Source organism: Chenopodium album, chromosome 18, assembly GCF_948465745.1.
Source record: "Chenopodium album chromosome 18, dcCheAlbu1.1, whole genome shotgun sequence".
NCBI classification, from domain to species: Eukaryota; Viridiplantae; Streptophyta; class Magnoliopsida; order Caryophyllales; family Amaranthaceae; genus Chenopodium; species Chenopodium album.
This window is the reverse complement of record NC_137851.1, coordinates 35,045,034-35,067,878: the sequence shown is the minus strand read 5'-3', so window position 1 is coordinate 35,067,878 and position 22,845 is coordinate 35,045,034. Positions and strand designations below refer to the sequence as shown.

Genomic DNA, 22,845 nt, shown 5'->3' with positions numbered 1-22,845 from the left:
TGAAACTAGTGTTTGATGATAATTTAAGGTAATACGGAGTACAACAAGAAATTAGAAGTTGTTCCTGTTTGCGGTATCAGACAGTCAGTATTGGTATGTAGGAGTTTCAACTGAAACCTAAAATTTCAGCAGCACATCAAATTTGGCTGTTAATAACTTAATATCTATCTGAGATGGTTAATGCATAGGCTGCATCAATTGCTAGAATGGTGGGCAATACAGAAATTGACTATGAAATTTGACATAAGCATATGAAAATGATTACTTGAATGTACGAAGTACTCTGTAAAAATTTATTACTCCCTCCGTCTCATAATATAGTTTTTGTTTGTGTTTTTTTCACGGTATTTAAGAAAGAATAGGAGAAAGTAGATGAAATACATTAATAAAAGTAAAAAGTACAATCATACACAAAAGTTAGAAAGAGAAAATGGAAAAAAGTACAAGACATGTGCAAAATTCAAGGGTAAATTACGAAGTACAATGAATAAAGTTAAAAAAGTGAGGGTATAATGGTCTTTACATACTATCTAATAATAGAAATAGGAACAACATTTTGAAACTCTAAAACAGGAAAACAGGAACTATATTATGGGACGGAGGGAGTACTCTTTTTGTTTCATACTCCCTCCATTTTTAAATACTTGCTCTACTTTTCTTTTCCGACCGTTTTTAAATACTTGATCCATTTCCTTATTTGAGAGCTTTTACAATATTTATTTAATTTCTCTCACCAAGTGGACCCAACAATATTAATTCCATATTATCTCTTCTTCAATTCTCTCAACTACTTTTGGTTATTTATAATCTTTTATTCTTGCACCAACCCCACTACTTCCATATTTTATTACTTTCTCCAATTTCTCCTAAAACTCTACGTATGAAGAAATGGAGTAAGTATTTAAAAACGAAGGGAGTATTATAGTGGTCATTTTCATTTTCTTTCAAATGTTTAAGGGTTAGATAAACAATTCTTCTTTATATGAAGAGGTGTACATAAAATGGATCGGACCAACAGATTCAGGTCTATTACTGGTCTTCATGAACCGGTCCAGATCCAATCTGGTTCCGGTCTTGGGTCTGGACCGGTGTTCACCCTTGGGCGTACATAAAATACCTCGAAACGGAAACTGGACTTGAACTAACCCGGGTTGGACTCGAAACTGGATCGGCAAATTCAGATCCATTACCGGCCTGTGTAAACAAGTCCAATCCGATTCAGGTCCGGTCCGGGTTTGGACCGGTGTTCACCCTGTATATACTAAATACACTCGTGTGATCTTGTTAGATTCGACTCAAGGTGTAGTTTCATAATATTAACATTTCTAATTTTTTATTATTGTGAAATTAAAGATATTAATTGTCAAAGTATATCCTGAAGAATGTGGAAAGAAAAGTAGCATTATATTATGAGGTGGAAGGATGTACCAAGTGGAATTAAAATGTACGGGGACCTTGACAGGTTGATGTAGATTAATGGATTATCTCATCATCTGTGAGATAAGAACCCCAATGTTGGTTTACTCGACTGCGAGTCAACTCTTAATTTCTGTAGTTCTAGATGATGAACACTTTTTTTTTTTTTTTTTTTTTTTTTTTTTTTTTTTTTTTTTTTTTTTTTTTTTTGAAGGAATGAACACTTCTTTCTGCATATTAAATGTCATAAGTAAAAAGACCCTTGACTAAATTCAAGATATTTTTTCTTAATTATATACGGGATATAAAGTTGTGCGATTAGATAGATCACGAAATATCAATGTTATTGTAATTTTTTATCAAGTGACAGGGTCGCGTAGACAACAAATACAAAAATTAGTATGATATGTATGATATTAAGGGTCTGTTTACTTCAGCTTAATTTCAATTCAATTAAGCTCCTATCAGTTCAGCTCTAATTAGTTCAGTTCAATTCAGCTCCAATAAGTTTAAATTAGTTCAGCTCTTAATTTCCTTCTCTCATAAAATATTCATTTCAGCTCTATTCAGTTCAGTTCAATTCAGGTTAGATCCAATCAGTTCAATAAATGTGAACAGACCCTAAGTCAAATATATTTTTTGCGATTAGAGAGATCATGAAACATCAACACTATTGTAAGTTTTTGTCAAATGACGTGTCACGTATGATGGTTGGCCACACATAAGGACTGAAAAAATGCAGATTTTTTATATCCTCAATTGGCGGGATGATATTCTATATTGGCTGGATGATATCTTCTATTAGTTGAATGATGTCCTCTACTAATTGGATGATATCCTTTATTGGCTGGATGATATTTCTACTGGCCGGATGATATCCTCTATTAGGTGGATGATATCCTCTATTGGCTGATTGACATTCTCTACTAACCGGATGATATATCCTTTATTGGCTATATAATATCCTTTATTTGCTAGATGATATTTCTACTGGCTAGATGATATCCTCTATTAGCTGGATGATATCCTCTATTGGCTAGATGATATCCTTTATTGGCTATATGATGATATCTTCTATTAGCTATATGATATCAAAGCTGGATGATATCATATAGCCAATAGAGGATATCATCCAGTCATGATATCATAAAGGCAATAGAGGATATCATCCATCCAATAAAGGATATCATAGGCACAATCATAAATGATATCATATAGCCAATAGAGGATATCATCCAACAATAATATCATATAGCTAATAGAGGATATCATTTAGCCAATGGAGGATATGTATAACTTGTTTGATGATATTTATAATTTGTTTGATAATATGTATAACAATGGCAGAATCTCCATTGAATATCTCGTACTAAGGTCATTGGTATAACATAACTTGCTCATTCCTCAACCAAAATACATGTATTTGTTATCAAAATGCTCACAATTCAACATACAAATATACAATCATATGGGACAATCAATTTCAACAATTATACATTACATAAGAAAGCCCCAATTCGATTTTTGGGCATTTTTCAGAAAATTCGAGAATTTCAAGCAATTAAACTTTCTCTCTCTTCCACCATGGATGATTTCGCTTCTCTCCTTTGTCGTAATCACCACCAACATCGGGTGGAAACTTGTTCATCGCAACAAGATGACGATGATATGTTGCTATTATTTTCTCTGACTGACAAAATATTGGGTGCAGCTTGCCACGCCCAATACTTTGTGTTAAAAATAAAAAGTTCATGTATTATTGTCCAGCTAGAGTACTATATTATATTATTTGAAATTAAGAATTAGTATTGTGGATCTCACATGCTTAAATTTAGTACTATATGTTATGGGGTATAGTTTAATTAATCAATAACATTATACTAAAGGCGAATCCAAAGGGACACTTGACAATATAATATAAAGAGTTTTTCCTCCAAAATAACTTACTAAAAAACCTTATTTTTATGTTTGTATTTGAATTTTGACTTTTGATTTGTACAAAATCTAAAATAAACTTCTTTAAATAGCACTTTGCCCATTATAATTATTACGTACAATTTAATTATTTTCTTTCACATATATATCATACTTTTTTTTTTTTTTGAAGAAATATATTTTATACTTTTTAATACTGAGTTATAATTTTTTTGATAAAATTTATTGTAATTATAATTATTTGAAAATCGTGCATTGCACGGGGTTTAATCTATTACTTAATAAAAGGATAAAAAGCTACTCTACTTACAATTAACCTGAGAGAAGAGCTCCTAAAATGCCGAGATCTCCTCACTAGAATATACAAAAGTCCAAGGTTTAAAACTTTGGAATTGGATTAGGCTTATTATACAAGTAATTTACATAAGCCTCCATATTTGAAAGGTATAACTATATACAATACGTAAACAAGAATCAGTGTTATCAAAATACGAAGTACAGGAGAACATCAAACAGAGTCCTTTTCAACCCTCAGTTCATCCTCTATCCTTATCTTTTCTAAGTAATTTACAGAAAAATACAGAGATTCATATCCCAAATAGAGTTCAGCTTCCTAAACTCAACATAAATTAAATTAAGAAACAAAATCAAGATTTTCAAACAATATGAACAGCACTAACAAAATGTACAACTTAAAGCAGCCATGATTAGAATTAGACTAGAATTAGTCAAATGTAATAACTCTTCAAATGCCGGTTTTGATGTTAAGTTCTTCCATTAGATGTCTTGTTAAAGGATTTTGTGCCTTCATTTGTCATAAGTGTCTTATGACTTAGCCTTCGAATCGGGTAGTCTTTCTTCGAAACTTTGGTTGGAGAAACAGAAGTTTTTGACATGGTAGGAATAACATACCATCCAATTGAAGTGCACATAATTGCAAATGATCTCCCAAATAATACCAAGAACACCAAGATTAATATAACAACCATTAATAATATCAATTTGGGTTCTTTCCATGGTTCAATCCTTATTTTTTTGATACATCCCATTTTCTTTTTCTTCTTCTTAATCTCATTTTCAGCTTTATTTTCTTCTCTGACATTCAATGATTTTGAAGATTGCAGCTTCCTTAGATGAGATGTCTTTAAATCAGTATCAGATTTTGGTTGTTCGACTACTCGATCAGGAGAAGCCTTGTGCTTAGCCTTGACAACAATGGGCTTGAAATCATGATCGCCCGAATAGGAGAAACGAACGAGGGAGATTTCATCAGGGTCAACCTGTGAGTAGATTTGCTGTCTTTTTTCTTCAATTTCTGCTAGAAGAGCTGTAAACTTGTCTAGCCCTCGGCTCGAATACGGGTTCTTGTTGCTGCTGCTCTTGGATCTTGATCGCCTAGGTGAAGAATCCGCACTTCGAGTTTGTCGTTCATATTCATCTTCTTCACGCGGGAAACTATGAGTACCACAAATGAAGCCACTCACCATTTTTTTGAGGAAATGAGTTTTAAGTTTGATGAAGTAATAATTACAATAATAAAACAGAGAATTTTGGTTGGTTTTATGACAAAGGCAAAAAAGAAAATAAACTTTTTGGTATTTAAACAAGAAAACGAGGGTATTAAATTAATTAAGTGTGGTTGGATGAGGATTGGAAGGAAATAGTCAAATAACATGAACTTTGAAATGGATGAAACTCCAAATAGAAACTTCTACTCTAATAAATAATATATTATTAATAATATTGATTGAGATTGCATGTTCATTGACTTTCTTGAGGAACAAGTCTAGAAAATTATATCATCATGCATGTGACATACTTAATACATTGTTTGTGATCTTATTCTCACTGCAATTCTTAGAAGGAGAGACTTTTATGAAATATAAGTACATATCATTTGTTAGGGATAGAGGTTTCAAAAGCATATCCGATCCGACTCAATTCGAAACCGACTCGAAAAATATCCAATTCAGATTTAAACTCGTGTGAATATAATAATTTAGTATGACTCAACTTTAAAAATTGACTCGACCCGATTCGATCACATCAGACTCGATCCGAACATTTGAATTGACACCTCTAGTTAGGGATTATTTTATTGTATATCAAATTATGTCAAGGTGGTTATAGTGTGTACAGCATATCTGCATATGTAACAAGCTGTTCATTGAGAGCTTTTCAAAATGAGCAAAAATGAGACATGATTAATGTATGTAATAAGAGCACATGTTTATTTGTCGTATAAATGTACAACTATAACATGACATATTGGTAAATAAATTAACTTTAGTAAGCAAATGGAGTGGGAAATGGAGGAAAATACATAATTATACAGTAGTTTTTATAACAAGTGAATGCCCTACTTAAATGGAAAAGGAATGATTTAAATATAAACTAATGCGGAGTACATTAAAACATGACCATGACTCATGTGAGATCTTATTAAACTCGTCTTTGTTATTTAGTTTTTACTCATTTATAATTAACTTACAATTTAACAATAATGCGTACCTAAAGAATCTGTAATTACAATATTGCATAAAAAACTGTACTATCTGTACACAATTTCAAAAAAAGAAGTGTCACGCAAAAAACAAATGTACAAAGAAAATGTGTCACTTAAAAATGGATGGTGTATTAGGTAGTTACAATAATAATAGATATAATTGTATCATTTTATCAACTTTTATGATTATAACTAATAGACACTTAAAATTATTATGATCGAAGTTATGTAATTATCGAAGTTATATGTTGACAAATATATCTAATGAAATTGATGTCACATATTAAGACAAGGTTTTTAACAAAATACAAAGTTGGTTGTATAATTCAAATCTTCAGGTTCTTGCCCTAGGAAGAGAGAGGTAATGACTGCAGGATTACGCTGTTTCAAATTTCAACATCTAATCAAAGGTATAAAGATTGGGCTATAAAATATGCGATGATGCATGATTAACTTGGTCAAGAGTCAAGAACTTCATGAAATTCCAATTATTTAAACTAGGAAGTCAGGCGACGCTATCCGCATTATTTTGTCAACCTCAGTATCATTTCTAAATTTTAAATGCAGTATGCCACTTGATGAATTTTAAATAAATAATTAATTTTAAAAAAGTAAAATAAAAAAGTACATCCATGACTTGATTTTTTTTTTTTTTTTTTTACAAAATCATTAATGACTAAATTAAAAGTATATTACTCCTTTCTCAAAAAAAAAAAAAGTATATTACTGTACTTAGTTCATCTATTTGAGTTGGAAAATTTGCCAATTGCAACAATTTAAAGTTTGTATTTTGCAAATTTGTAGCCATTTCAAAAAACAAAAAAAAAAAAAAAAAAAAAAATTGCAATTTGCAGCCAAAAAGTTCTTATAAATTGTAAATTGCAACCTGATTTAACTTTTTCATCGGTTCACGTGTCGAAAAATATTCGGTTAAGGTTTTAGGGGCCATTTTAGGTCTTAAGGAACCGAATTGAGCTCAAAATTAGAAAAAAATTACATAAGTGCCTCGTTTTGCATAATAAAAATGTATCGATTTGTGGGCAACTATATTTTGTTGTACAAACGAGGCACTTACGTTATTTTTTTGCTCATTCTGAGCTCAATTCGGAAACTTAAGGAATAAAATGGCCCCTAAATCCTTAACCGAATTTTTTTCGACATGTAAACCAATGAAAAAGTTAAATCGGACTGCAATTTACAATTTTTTTTTTATTTTTTAAATGGTTGCAATTTGCAAAATACAAATTTTTAAATGGCTGCAATTGTTTTCCATTTGAGTTTTCACATTTTTTTTTATTTTATTTTTTTAAAAATAAACATGCAATACATAGGAACCCTAAGTGAGTGTGAGCGGTTTCATTGATCAGGCGGTTGAGCACCACATAAACACACCGATGCATGTCCCTAAAATCCAAGAGCATGGCATAGTGGGGCTTGACGGTTACCAAGTAGTTGTGGGATCATGTTGAACGTGAATAACCTCCCCTAGTACGTGGTCAAGGTCAGATGCATCCAAGTAAATATTCACTACAAGAAAACTGGTTTTTGGTGATGGCAAAAGTCGTTGCTAAATAAAGATTGTCATTGCAAAACATATCTTTTCAACGACAATTGTCATTGCAAGGTCGTTGCGGGTATTGGTGTCACAAAAAATCAAAACAACGACTTTTTGTCGTTGCTATAACTTTGTCGTACGTTGCCATAAATTGTGTTATACCTCACATGGAATATATTATTTGCAACGTCCATTGTCGTTGTCAAAGCTTTGTTTTGCAATGATACTTATTGCTGCAAAAAAGATATAGATTTAGCTACAATAAAAGTCGTTGCAAAAAATGATTTATGTTTTTCAAAAACAAAAAAAGTTAATGAAACACATATATATTATAAACTTGAATATTTTAATTAAAAATTATTGTAATATTACATACAATTTCATTCCCAAAACAAAGTAATTCTGTTGTTCAATGTTGGGATTAGCATTAATTGCAACTTTTAACATCATCACCAGCCCAAACAACAATAGATCCACTAGAATGAAACTAGAGTGGTATCTTCCTTATAACTTGTCAAGAGTAAACACAAGAAAACCTATTAAAACCACAAAGAGAAAAACGCTTTTGAATCTGTAGGGAATATTTCAAGTCATCCAACTTTGAGCCCCACTGTAATCATGCATTCAAGTATGGAGGCGTCCCTTCGCGATCACAGAGATCGCTAATTCTATAGTGGTCCTGAACAATGACTGGATATTCGAGGATGATGGTACGAATCCAACCTAAAAGAGATTGTATTTGCCCAAAATAGGCCTTTACTTTGTTCTTCTCATATTCATGTGCGCTTTTCGATCAACATACAATCAACATATTACTCCTAAACCTGTTTAATCTATGTTGGTTGATTATTAATGCACAAATAAATCTATTATTGGCGATCACTTGAATTAAAATCATATTAGCCTAATTCAAATTATTAATTATCTTATTAAGCGTGATTTCAAGTACAAATTCCCTTTAAACCTGCAAGAGAGGGCATGATCAAACAATAACAATAATATCAAGCAACATAATAATATTAACTCCACAAGTCATCATCATCATAACAATCTCATCAAAGCATAATATTATTAGCAAGATCCTAGGCATGATACTAACATGATTAATAAAAACCCTAACATGTCACTAAACATTAAAAATCAAAACTTTATCCCTAACATGATAATAGGATTCAATAAAGACATCCTAACATGATACTAGGAATTAATAAAATAATCTAAACATGATTTCTATATCAAAAGAAATAATTAAGTAATCAAATTACTTACTTTGATGCCTCATACCTCTTTCTATTAAAACAATACGTGTGTAGTAACTTCAAGGAAAATATTAAACAATAAATATAATCAAAGAATTGAAACAGAGATTTGGGACCAAACCCTTAGAACTATCAACCTTTCACGTCGAGATTTAAAGCAACTTCGAGCTTGGTTAGGTGTGTCTAAGTCACGTGAAGAACGTATGGAATATATTTATAAAAGGTGTAAAAAAAGGCTTAGAAAATCAAGAGAGAGGGAAAGAATAAGCTTTACCTTAGAGAAAGAAGAGATGATTGTGGGTGATTTTTAGTGAATTGAAAATGGGGAAAATTGTCACTATTTGTATAGAAAAATGACCGAAAAAGATAAGGAAAGAGTCGGAATTTGACTTGGAGTAAAACTGGTTCCATCGCCACGCGACAGGGTCATCGCAACGCGATAGCGCCATCGCACAGTAATAAGCCTATTGCGACGTGATAGACACCGTATGATAATGTACGGATTTGGACTTCCAATCAAATTGGGTTAGCCAAAGTCCGTAGTTATCTTTATTAAAACCGATTTTAATCTTTTTAAAACACTTGTATTATCCGATGTAGAATTCTTTTTCTTTTCAAAATAAATAATAATTATATATATCAATCCTAATCCCTTTAGAATTCAAAATAACCTTCTAGAGAATTCTAGATGATTGAGATAAATCCTAATGACTTTAGGAATACAATTATAATTAATGGACCCTCCACATGATCATTGGATCCTGTAAGGAGGGTGTGCCCATCGTAGGGGATCCTTCTCCTTTATGCCCATGGCCCTTCAAAAGCCTAGGACTTTACACTTGTTAGGGTGTATTAGGATTTGAATTCTTGACTGTTCGACGGACCTTGAATTAGAGTTGATCATATCATTACACTTTTTTTTGTAAGAAACTAGTAAGGAGTCGCCAATGAGTTTTAGGAAAACTCATAAACCTTGTTCATGCCTTCTCCCAAGTAGTGTTCAAGGGATATTTAGCACGAATCATAAGTTTATCCATGCCCAAATTGGTCTACTTGTACCAGAAATGAGTTCGGGAGCGAGGGTACCACTAGTAGAAAAAGTGAAATTGGCACCGAGTAATGGCCACCGGTTTTTAAAAATCGGTAGGGATAAAAATGGGCGGGTTTGGGGTGTAGCTAATTGGCACTGATTCAACCCAAACCGGTGCCATAGGTATTAAAGGCCACCGGTTCGAACCAGTGGCAATTCAAAAAAAAAAAAAACCCGCCCTTTTGTTCTTCCTTCTTTTTCCCCTTTCCTTAGCTTTTTCATTTCACGCACTCTCACTGTTGCATTCCCCTTTCCCCTTCTCGTTCTCTCCTCTTTCGAAAACCCTCCACCACTGCCGCCACCTGCAACGCCGGCCACCTGCATCGCCGGAGGTTCAAAAACCCTCCACCACAGCCGCCTTCTCTTTCACTTTCGGATCCCTTCTCTTCATTTGGTGTTCGAAAACACCAACAGCCGCCTGAACAGCCGCCTCCACCACTCCGCCACCTGAAAAGACGCGTCGATCCGCCTCCACCACTCCTCCACCTGCACAGCCGTCCTCTGCCCTCAATCTCTCCTCCCCTTCCACCTCCACCTAGGGTTAGTTTTAATTTTTTTGGTGGTAATTTGAACAATTATTTTGAAATATGTAATTATATTATTTTCTCTTGCATTTTGATCAATTTTTAGGCAAATTAAAGTTAAGGTTTGAATATAATTTTACCCTAATATTTCTGAATTTTTAGTTGTTTTATTGGGAAATTTTGAATAAATTAGAGATTAGTTAGTAATCTTGTTACTTAGTTGAATTTTGGTATGTTTTAATGGGTAATTTTAGGTTGTTTTAATGGGTAATTTTGAATAAATTAAGAGATTAGTAACCTTGTTACTTAATTAGTTGAATTTTGGTATGTTTTAATGTGTAATTTTAGGTTGTTTTAATGGGTAATTTTGAATAAATTAGAGAATTAGTGACCTTGTTACTTAATTGAATTTTGGTATGTTTTAATGGGTAATTTTGAACAAATTAGTGAAAAAATAGTTTAGCAATTGTTACTTTGATGAATGATGTGTTTTAGCTTATAAATAAATCATTTGATAAGAAATGTAGGAAATAGGCAAAGTAGAATTCATATTGGCCATATTTGGGCCATTTTGGATAAAATGCATCTTAAAACTTAGTAAAATGCTCTTTTGATGTGATTTCAAGCCTTAGACACATAAAACTAGGTAACATTGACATGTTATGAAAAACAAATAGTTCATTTGATGAGAAATATAGAAAATGGGTAAAGTAGAAGTCATATAGGCCTTATTTGGGTCCTTTTGGATGAAATATACTCCGAACTTAATAAAATGCTCTTTTGATGTGATTTCAAGTCTTAGACACCTAACACTAGGTATTATTGACATTTTATGAGAATGAAATAGTTCATTTGATAAGAAATGTAGGAAATGGGCAAAGTAGAAGTCATATAGGCCATATTTGGGTCATGTTGAGTAAAATGCGTCTTAAAACTTAATAAAATGCTCTTTTGATGTGATTTCAAGCCTTAGACATCTAAAATTAGGTAACATTGACATGTTATGAGAAAGAAATAGGTCATTTGATAAGAAATGTAGGAAATGGGCAAAGTAGAAGTCATATAGGCCATATTTAGGCCATTTTTGATAAAATGCGTCTTAAAACTTAGTAAAATGCTCTTTTGATGTCATGTTAAGCGTTAGACACCTATAACTAGGTTATATTGACATGTTATGAGAAAGAAATAGATCATTTGATAAGAAATGTAGGAAATGGGCAAAGTAGAAGTCATATAGGCCATATTTGGGCCATTTTGTATAAAATGCATCCTAAAACTTAGTAAAATGCTTTTTTTGATGTGATTTCAATCCTTAGACACCTAAGAATAGGTAATATTGACATGTTATGAGAAAGAAATAGTACATACATAATATTTAACCTAATTTTTGTTTTTTTTTTTATAGATTCATATGTGAAGCACGAGTTTAGCTTGAAGACTACATATTTTGCTCAAGTGGGAAGTTCAAAAGTGTACATCCATTGTACTTGCTATATTGGTATGAATTATAAACTTTACTAAGCTATATTTCTTTCTATTTATCTATTTAATAAAAGTTTTTTCATGATATTACAACTTGAGTATTGTTTAATTACAAATAAATACAATAATATATAGAATTCTTGCATCATCATATGCCTAGATACCTGTTCAAGGCTTTCTCATAAGGAGAAAGTCTTGAATAGTCCTCGGTTGGGACTGTTCTTGAATGTGTACTCTCACTTAGGTGGTGAATGTATGTCTTCTTTTTGATTTTAAGGAACATCTTGGCTTACCATTTCCTCACCATGTTCTTTGGGTACATATGTGGGTAAGTAATTATCTACATCGTGTACTTGGAGAACTAGGGGGAAATGCTGCCGGATTTTCCTTAAAATTGGAAAGTTGACTTACATTCACTAGTGAGAGTAGACATTCAAGGATGGGTTAGGTTGGAGTGATAAGGACCCTTTGGAAACATGCATTTTTTTACTATATGAGTGGTATATTCATGATGTGTACTTGAATTTGATTTACATAAAATATGTAGCAATTACACATTATTCATAATATGTTGCTATATATGTTTAGAGACAATTTACTAAATGGAGAAGGATCGTGGTTGGATGTATGGTAGACGTGATACATTGGAATTTTGGAATGAGGTTCAAGAGTTTTGTGAGAGGGATTTATCTTATCAACGCAAAATGGGTGAAAAGGCCTTTATTGTTCTTGTGTTGATTGTAATAATGTGAAGGTGGTTAACAGTGTTGAAATCATTAGAGATCATGTATTTTGTCGTGGGTTTAGGCTTAAATACCATGTGTGGATTTGACACGGTGAAGATGGAGAGTACGGTGGGGATCTTGATCGAATGATGTGCATGATAAAAGCAATGAGATTCATGTGGACAAGGAATACAAGAATGATGAATATATTATTGATAATGGTGAGGATGGAGCCAAGGATGATCAGGCGGATGAGGTCGAGGATGAAGACATGGATGAAATGTTGCATGGTGTTGAAGGTGGCGTGTTTGAATTATTATCGGAGGCTTCCAAAAAGCCTTTGTATCCTAGGTGCAAAAAATACTCCAAACTATCAGCCGTGTTAACACTTTTCAACATTAAGTCGAAGCATGGGTGCACGGACATTAGTTTTACTTCTTTGTTGACCGCATTAAGTGAGATGTTGCCTGATGGGAATGAAATTCCTAAGTCTTACTATTATGCAAAGAAACTCATGTGTCCCTTTGGTTTGGAGTATAAGAAGATACATGCATATCCTAATGATTGTGTTCTTTATCGAAATGAGTGTGAACAATTGGAGGAGTGTCCACGAAGCAAGCAGTCGCGCTACAAGCGCATGAGTTGCAATCCTGGTACGGAGGGACCTCCTGCTAAGGTGTTGTGGTATCTTCCTATTATTCCAAGGTTTAAGCGTCTATTCTCAATACCGAATGACGCTAAAAACTTGAGGTGGCATGCAGAGGGAGGGAAGAAAGAAAAACAGAATGCTGAAGCATCCAGCTGACTTCCCGCAGTGGAAGAACATTGATTTGAAGTTTGGGAAATTTGGTGATGAAGTCAGAAGTTTAAGGCTTAGGTTGTGCACGAACGGGATGAATCCATTTGACACTCTTAGTACCCAACACAGCACATGGCCGGTACTTTTAGTGATCTATAATTTGCCTTGATTGTACATGAAACGTAAGTATGTAATGCTTTCACTGCTAATAACGGGGCCTAGGCAACCTGAAAACGACATAGATGTTTACCTTTCACCACTTATTAACGATTTAAGAAAGATGTGGGACGAAGGGGTTTTTGTTTTTGATGCTCATAAGAACGAGATGTTCACATTGCGTGCAGCCCTTATGTGGACCATGAATGACTTCCCTGCATATGACAACTTGTGTGGGTACAAGGTCAAGGAAAAAAAATCATGCCCCATATGTATTGATGACACATCAAGCATATACCTTAAGAATGTTCGCAAAGATGTGTACTTGCGTGATCACCCGTAGGTAGAAAAAGGCTTTTGACGGGACAGTAGAAGAGGAGACTGCGCCTAGACCATTGACTGGTGATGAGGTTTATGCTCGAGTTAAAGGTTATACGAACGGTGTTTGAAAAATCTGAAAAAGCTGTAGTCTCAACTGCTCTGTTTAAGAAAGAATCAATCTTTTGGAAGCTTCCGTACTGGATAGAACATGACGTTAGGAACTGTCTTGATGTGATGCATATAGAGAAGAATGTGTGTTATGCTCTTTTGGGAACGCTGATGAATATTCAAGGCAAAACAAAGGATGGAAAGGGTGCACGGTTAGATTTGCAAGAGATGGGAATTCGTCCAGAATTGTAGGCTCAGGAAAAGGTTAGAAAGGGAAAGGAACAGGGAAATAAAAATGAAAATGTTTCGAAAAAAAGGAAGGAGAAGAGCAAGGGAAAGGGAAAGGGAAAGGCCACAGATGCGTCAAAGAAGAAAGTTGAGGGTAAAGGCAAGGATGAAAAGACTTATTTACCTCCGGCTTGCTATACATTGTCAAGGGTAGAGAAACGCATGTTTTGTGCATGTCTGTACGACATTAAGGTTCCATCAGGGTACGCATCTATCATGAAAAGATTTGTATCCATGAATGGAGAATTAAAGCTGACAAGTATGAAATCCCATGATTGTCACATTATGATGCAAGTATTCCTACCAATTGCAATTTGTGTTATTTTACCAAAGCACGTGAGGGAAGCTATTACAAGCCTTTGTTCGTTTTTCAATACAATATGCAGTAAAGTGCTTGATCCTTGTACACTTGATGCTTTGCAAGCGGATGTGGTTGTGACTTTGTGCAAATTTGAGATGTATTTCCCACCCTCATTTTTTAACATAATGGTTCATCTGATTCTTCATTTGGTGCGTGAGATTAAGTTGTGCGGTCCAGTGTTCATGAGGTGGTGCTATCCTTTTAAAAGACACATGGGTACATTGCAAAATAAAGTAAGGAACCGGGCTCACCCGGAAGGAAGTATAATGCAAGGGACCGTGGGTGAGGAGATTGGTAACTTTGTGGCCGACAATATAGCCGTTGCTGAACCTATTGGTCTTCCTACTTCTCGACATGAAGGGAGACTTGATGGTCATGGCACAATTGGGTCGAAACGAATGTCACCTGACCGAGATCAGTTCTTACAAGCACACCTTTATGTGTTGCACCATGTTGCAAATATTCACCCATATTTAGACGAGCACATGGCTAGTTTGCGTGATGAATTTCCATCGAAAGGTGAAAGGGCACTGATGCAGTTGGATAATAAGAGGTTTGTCAATTGGTTTTGTGATTGAGTAATGGGTCGATTGGATGATAGTGATGTCACAGATACAGTAAGGTGGCTTGCTTATGGTCCTAGGGATGATGTTCGCTGTTTTGAGGGATATAACATCAATGGGTAAACTTTTTAGGCTGAGGGTCGGGATTTAAAATCTTCCTCCACCCAAAACAGTGGCATAACGCTCGTGGCATCGTCAAGGGAGTTTGCAAGTGCTAAGGATAAATCACCATTCATCCTTGCATCTCAAGCTAAGCAAGTGTTCTACGTAACTGACCCAGTTGATTCAAAATGGTCTATTGTGCTAGCCGGCAAAAGAAGAATACTAGGCATTGGAGATGTTGAGGATGAGGAAGAATATGATGCGTTTGATGATTCTGCACCTTTCACTGTTCCTAGACTTGTTGTTCCAAATGACATAGACGACCAAGCAGGTTATATGCGATCAGACCACAACGAAGGAATTTTTGATTGAGGTACTATAATTGAATGTTAGTAATGGTTTAAGAGTATATTTAGTATAATTATCATGTTTTTTCATGCAAATACAAGGTTATAGGAGCATAAGTAGGTGAAAATGACATAAATGAGCTTCTACTTTACCCAAATCCTTTGTTTTGTGTATAAACTAACATTTAATCATTCTAACATCTCATATTCATTATATTTAACATGTTTGTTGTTTGAAATTGCCTAAGAGTATTCATTTTCATGCAAATACAAGGTTATAGGAGCATAAGTAGGCGAAAATGGCATAAATGAGCTTCTACTTTACTATAAACTAATAACGTTTTATGTTTGTAATGATAGGTGTTTATATCTTATGGAGGACGATTATGACCTTCATTGTGTAGAGGATATGGAGGATGATGATGATAATGGCTATGAGGACGAGGACGAGCCTTATGATGTGAACAAGGAGGTTGATTTGGTTGAGCTAGAGGATCAGGCTCAAGGTGAGTTTGAGTGTAGGCTTGAAGAATTTAAAATTTCAGCTGAAGGTGCGTCTCCTATTGAAATTACAGTTTGTGAGATTGTAGGTGAGAACCCGACTCCTGAAACTCAAAGCCAAGGACAAGGTCAAAAGAACACAGGTGGTGGAGGGGGGGTATAGGCACCAGCTAAGAGAAAGAGTAGGGGTCCGACGACAAGTTTTAAGAAATCTACCGGTCCCATGGTCTTGGAGTATGACAACAGAGGCCAACTCGCGGGCAAATGGCATCGACAATATGCCAACCAAGATGGCATGTGTGTGCCCAAAATCCCCATTACACTTAAATGGCGGCAAGTACCTCCAGACTTGATTCAAACCTTTTGGGATGATACAAGAGTAAGTGTTTTGTTGGCGCATTTACACAATTATAAATACCTTCACCTTACGGTTGTTTGTAAATAGAAACTAATAATCGCTATTAGTTGTGCTTGCAGAAGCTGTTTAATATTCCTAATGATGCCGACAATAGAAGGGTGTTTGAATCTTTAGTAGTGGAAAGATTCAGAGGCTTCAAGACCACCTTAACTAATGGATGGATCTATAAGAAGAAGAAACCAAAGAAGAAGAAAGCTTGCAAGGGAAAGGATAATGAAGGTGGAACCATGTCAAATTGGGTGCAGTGGTTATGCCCCAAGCAGATATCCACTACTAGAATCTTAAGCAACCACCTTGACGTGATGTATTATGTTGAACAGAGTATCAAGGAATCAGTGCGAAGTTCATATTTGCCCTATGTTATGATGAGTATGTCTAACCATGTCAAATTCAATCGTTTCCCCTCATTATATGTTGACTCCTAATTATTGATTTGTTTGTGTATTGTGAATTTATGTAGGTTGTATTGGACCCTCACGGTGATTTGTTTTTCCAATAACATAATCTTTCACCTTGATTCAGCTCGATCAACAAAGAAGTTCCTCGTGAAGGCTATATTGTAAAAGTAAATATATATAGCTACCTAGTGATGATTATCATTACCTAACTCATTTAGTTGTCAGACGACTAATCAAATTTGAATGTACTTTACTACAGTGTTATGAAGAAGCTACATTGTCGTGCTCCTCAGGGTCCTACATGGAAATCAACGATGGTAATTTACACTATATTGGGATTATCTTAATAAACATTGTGTAAATTATTGAAAAATTAGTTATGCATGTTTGACTCATGTGATTTGTCGTCATATACTAGTGCGCACAACAAGATAATGGAGTTGATTGTGGCTTGTATGTGATGAGATTCATGCTTGACATAGTGACTCATTGTATAGATAGTCAACAGCTTGATGAGGTAAGTCCTAAAACTTAATGAAATGCTCTTTTGATGTGATTTCAAGCCTTAGACTCCTAAAACTAGGTAACATTGACATGTTACGAGAAAGAAATAGTTCATTTGATAAGAAATGAAGAAAATGGGGTACGCAGAAGTCATATAGGCCATATTTGGACCATTTTTTTTAAAATGCGACTTAAAACTTAGTGAAATGCTCTTTTAATGTGATTTCAAGCCTTAGACACCTAAAAATAGGTAACACTGACATGTTATGAGAAAGAAATAGTTCATTTGATAAGAATTGTAGAAAATGGGGTACATAGAAGTCACATAGGCCATATTTGGGCCATTTTTGATAAAATGCATCTTAAAACTTAGTAAAATGCCCTTTTGATGTGATTTCAATCCTAAGACACCTAATATTAGGTAATATTGACATGTTATGAGAAAGAAATAGATCATTTGATAAGAAATGTAGAAAATGGGCTAAATAGAAGTCATATAGGCCATATTTAGGCCATTTTTGTTAAAATGCGTCTTAAAACTTAGTAAAATGCTCTTTTGATGTGATTTCAATCCTTAGACACCTAAGACTAGGTAATATTTCCATGTTATGAGAAAGAAATAGATCATTTGATAAGAAATTTAGAAAATGGGCTAAATAGAAGTCATATAGGCCATATTTGGGCCATTTTTGATAAAATGCGTCTTAAAACTTAGTAAAATGCTCTTTTGATGTGATTTCAAGCCTTATACACCTAATAATTGGTAATATTGACATGTTATGAGAAAGAAAAAGTTCATTTGGTAAGACATGTAGAAAATGGGCAAATTAGAAGTCATATAGGCCATATTTGGGCAATTTTTGATAAAATGCGTCTTAAAACTTAGTAAAATGCTCTTTTGATGTGATTTCAAGCCTTAGAAACCTAAGACTAGGTAATATAGACATTTTATGAGAAACAAATAGATCATTTGATAAGAAATGTAGAAAATGGGCTAAATAGAAGTCATACAGGCCTTATTTGGGTCATTTTTGATAAAATGCGTCTTAAAACTTCGTAAAATGCTATTTTGATGTGATGTCAATCCTTAGACACCTAAGAATAGGTAATATTGACATTTTATGAGAAAGAAATATTTCATTTGGTAAGAAATTTAGAAAACGGGCAAAGTAGAAGTCATATAGGCCATATTTGGGCCATTTTTGATAAAATGCGTCTTAAAAATTAGTAAAATGCTCTTTTGATGCAATTTCAAGCCTTAGACTAGGTAATATAGACATGTTATGAGAAAAAAATAGAAAATACATAATGTTTAACCTAGTTAATTAATTCTAATATAATTTTTCTGTATTTCAAGTTTTGCAAGGTACAAAAGGATGGTCTGTTGACAAGCGAGGAATTTAATGAAGTTCGAGACATGTTGGCGTCTTTTATCACCTTTAACTTGTAAATGTCACTTCTATTTCTATTTATGTTTTGTTAACTTTTTAACTACATTATTCATTAATTGATTAGTATTTTTTGTATATATATCTGACACTTTTTTCTTTATTGTATTGCATTTGGGAATATTTATATCTATATATGTATTATTGTTCTCATTTCAATTTAGAAATTATTCTTATTATAATTATTATTAATTATAATAATAATATTATTATTGAAAATTATAATAATAATAATAATAATAATTATTATTGATAATTATTAATGATAATTATAATAATAATAATAATAATAATAATAATTATAATTATTTTTGTTAATATCAATTATAATGGCAGTGAAAAGCAGGTTATTATTGCAGTGAAAAACAGGTTTTTTTATTTTTTTATTTTATTTTATTATTATTGCAGGAAAAACAAGAAAAAAAAATAATTACATGAAATGGCACCGGTTAACCGGTGCCAATAAGTAATAATACCAAAAAAAAACCCCGGGAATATTTTGGCCACTGGTTAACCGGTGGCAAAAAGTATTTATGCCACCGGTTAACCGATGCCAATAGCCTTTTTTCCCACCGGTTCAAAACCGGTGGCATTTGTGGGATGAATTGGCATCCCTCAAATACTCAACGGTTTAAAACCGGTGGGTTATGGGGATTTTGAACCGATGCCAATTTGCTTTTTTCTACTAGTGTACTAAAATAACGTTCCTTTTAGGGGGAATCACTATTCTAGCCCTAGTGCGGCCTCTACTAGCTCTTCCTTTCTCACAAATTCATCACCAAATAATATGTGCAACGTGGTACCTAAAACTAAGTTAGTTGATTTTATTTACAAGCATTAATCAAGTAGGAATTACATTGCAAAGTCGTTATTATTTATTTAATTCAAATTCGTGAAAAGGAATAATAAATAAACAAGATTCGCCTTGGCCTAGGTGATAAAACAACAACTAATTATTCCAATTCTAATCTTTGATTCACGCAAGAAACTATGTGAAAATCAATTCATTAAAAGTTTATTTAAAGTGATAAAAAACACTAATTAATTGATTTAAAGTTATTTAAATAATAAAAAGAAAGGTGATTTATCTAAGTACTCGAGAAACTAATCACTTTTCTTTGCTAGATCTTCGTTTAGAACACTTATGGACTCCTTCTTGTTTGGGAACCTCCACCGTAAGGACAAGTAATAAAAGGGGTGAGTGTTTAGGACAAGAGGGTTGATAGTACACAAGTTCACAAAGTTCTTGCTAGATTTTTGGGTTAATTTCTGTGTGTTTAAGCTTCCTATTATGCCCATATTTATAGGGAATGGGTGCGTTTAGGGTTTTCAGCATTTTACCGCAGCAGGTGGCTCGCGCATCTCAGAGGGTCGCGCGCAAGTAAATTTGATGCGCTGCCAGGGGCAGCGCAACTTTCATCCGTGCAGTATTATGGTAAGATTCGATTCAGTATTTTCGTAAAATTCTGAATCTCCCGTGAGCGCATCACTGGAGGCTGCACTGGGTGCCACGCGCAACCTTGCACGGATTTTCCTGCCGCAGCTTTGGTTTTTAACCTAGGGGCCCCTAAATCCGTCAAAATTAGGTTTTAACTCCGGGTTTAGGCCTAATTATTGATCGGGCTTAGTTAATTGGACTTTAGTTCATTTTGTCTCGGGTTAGGCTAGTCGTTTTGTATTCTTGTGACTTAATCAGCAGTCCATAAGTATTCCTCACGTTGATCCAACACAAACATGGTTCTATTTATTGTTATTGCACTTCCAGTCGAGATAGGAGGCCAAAAGTAGATGTCTACAGATCCGTACATAAAACCCGATTTAGGCCTAGTTTAGTGTTTTGGCCATAACTTCGTCGTTATAACTCGGAATTGGACTTATAGTATATATATCGTTGAAAATCTCTTTTCAAGCCCTATCCAACTACACAATGATTGGACCACTAAATTGAATTGGACGTTTTCATAAATAGGACACGAAATGAATGATTTTCAAAGACACGAAATGACTGATTTTGGTTTAAAACATTTTAGAAAAAGGAAAATTCACGAGACTCTTCCACATTTCACCTCACTCGATAATCAATGACGTGAAGAATACTCATCACTAGGTTTGGTTTTTGGGGAGACACAATCAGGTGTCTACAAAAGCCCCCACTTTGACTGAGTTTGGAGAAACATAAGTTTCGAAAACAAAAGTCAGAGTAGCAGATAGGGACGGAGAATGATTCAGAACGTTCTGCAATCCTAAATCATTCTTGTAACATTAATACTTGCAAACTAGCGTTAGTTTTTCAAATAAAGGAGTTAGGAACGCGCATCTTGCACCGTCGAACACACGTCTCTGGAGTAACCAATTTTGCTACATTTTGTTGTGACAACCTCCACAGTACCTCTTGAATGCTTCCTAAAGGTAACAGTGCCTCGCTATCTTCATTTACTGTGACAATTTTCCACATCCTAGGGAACATCGTCGAAGGTGACCGTACCTTGTCATCTTCAGTTTTGTGGCTGTACCTCGCCCAACAGTACCTCGTCGCTATAGGCAATCTCTATTATACCTCGAGAAATCGTCGAAGACCGCTACATGTCTCCATCTTCACAATCTCGTCTTTACCTCGATTCAATTAATTGATTGAAAACCTTCACACCCTAGTGAAAATTGTCGAAGACTACTACATCACGAGTCATTTTCTCAAATTAGGGTGACAACCTCCACAATCTTAGAGAACATCGTCGAAGACCACCTCATCATGAACCGCTCTTCTCAAATCTGGGCGACAACCTCCATAATCATAGTGAATGTCGTCGAAGACCGCCCATCTCATACCATCTTCCCAAATCAAGTGACAACCCCTCAATCTTAGCGAAAGCCGTCAAAGATCGCCCATCTCGTGCTATCTTATCAAATGACAACCCCCACAATCTTAGCAAAAGCCGTCGAAGATCGCCCATCGTGCCATCTTCTCGAATCAAATGATAGCCTCCATATCATAGCAAAAGCCGTCGAAGATCGCCCATGTCGTGCCATTTTCTCGAATCAAATGATGGCCTCCCCAATCATACCGAAAGCTGCCGAAGACCGCTTTATCTCGAACCGCCCTTCTCAAATCAAAGCGAGAGACCCTTTAATCTTAGTGCCTCTTGTCGAAGACTTCTTCATCTCGAGTCTTCAAATTTTCTTGTCTTTACTCATAGAAGTAATTGACCTTCACGCTTTGGAAAATTCATCTTAAAAACCATATCTAAGATTCTTAAAGTCTTCAAATTGATTTTCTTAGAAATCTTCCATCCTAGGAATTCTTTGTGATCATAGTCAATCACTACTCAAATGTTCTTAATCAATTTTCTAATCTGCTTAATCAATTTTCAATCGATAATTTGATCGTCATCAGGCCGATCATTAATCAAAATTGTAATCGGGCCAATTACCAATCAAATATCTATTAATTGCTCAAAAGAATCAAATTCTTAGCAAGAGGCTCAAATGGATTAGTCACGGACCAACCAACCAAGTTATGAGACCATCAAAGGCTGACGCAGGCGAAATCAGAGCCATCGCGCAGCGACAAGTTTATCGCGCTGCGTCACAGTGTATCGCGCCGCGTAAGGGCGCATCGTGCTGCGTTGGTTATGTCGCATTGTGCTTGAATCCAAGTCAGAGGTTTTTAAACTTTTTCTTCTCGTTTATCTTTGTTGTTTTATGTCTTTTCGTTCACTTGCGCTTAATGAAATTGCCTCTAATCCTTCGTAAAAGTTGCTTGTCTGCTAAGGACTTAGTGTACTTGCATCTATATTCTCATAATATAGGACTTTGCTCATAATTGTAATTATCTTGAGGTTAACCCAAGGCTTGGTGTTACTCAACTTATTATGTTACCTTACCAACTCAACTCAATGTGTTTTGACACGTGTGACTCGACATGACTCAAGGTGCAAACTCCACTCGATGTGATATAACATGACTCAACGTACATGACTCGTGTGTGCATTGTATTGTAATTTTGCTTGTGCGACTCGAAAATGCAGAAAAAACAAAAATT

The 22,845-nt window shown here is 34.6% G+C and overlaps 1 protein-coding gene across 1 annotated transcript; it reads right to left on the bottom strand.

The window, feature by feature from the left end:
- Positions 1–3,943: 3,943 nt before the first annotated feature.
- On the bottom strand, positions 3,944–4,924 carry LOC145590803 (uncharacterized). The gene has a single exon (XM_081647199.1). It carries the CDS (start codon positions 4,836–4,838, stop codon positions 4,116–4,118), a length of 723 nt encoding a protein of 240 aa, XP_081503325.1. The 5' UTR covers positions 4,839–4,924; the 3' UTR covers positions 3,944–4,115.
- Positions 4,925–22,845: the final 17,921 nt, after the last annotated feature.

Coding starts and splice junctions, on each gene's coding strand:
- LOC145590803 (XM_081647199.1), bottom strand. CDS start 4,838: ATGGTGAGTGGCTTCATTTGTGGTACTCATAGTTTCCCGCGTGAAGAA.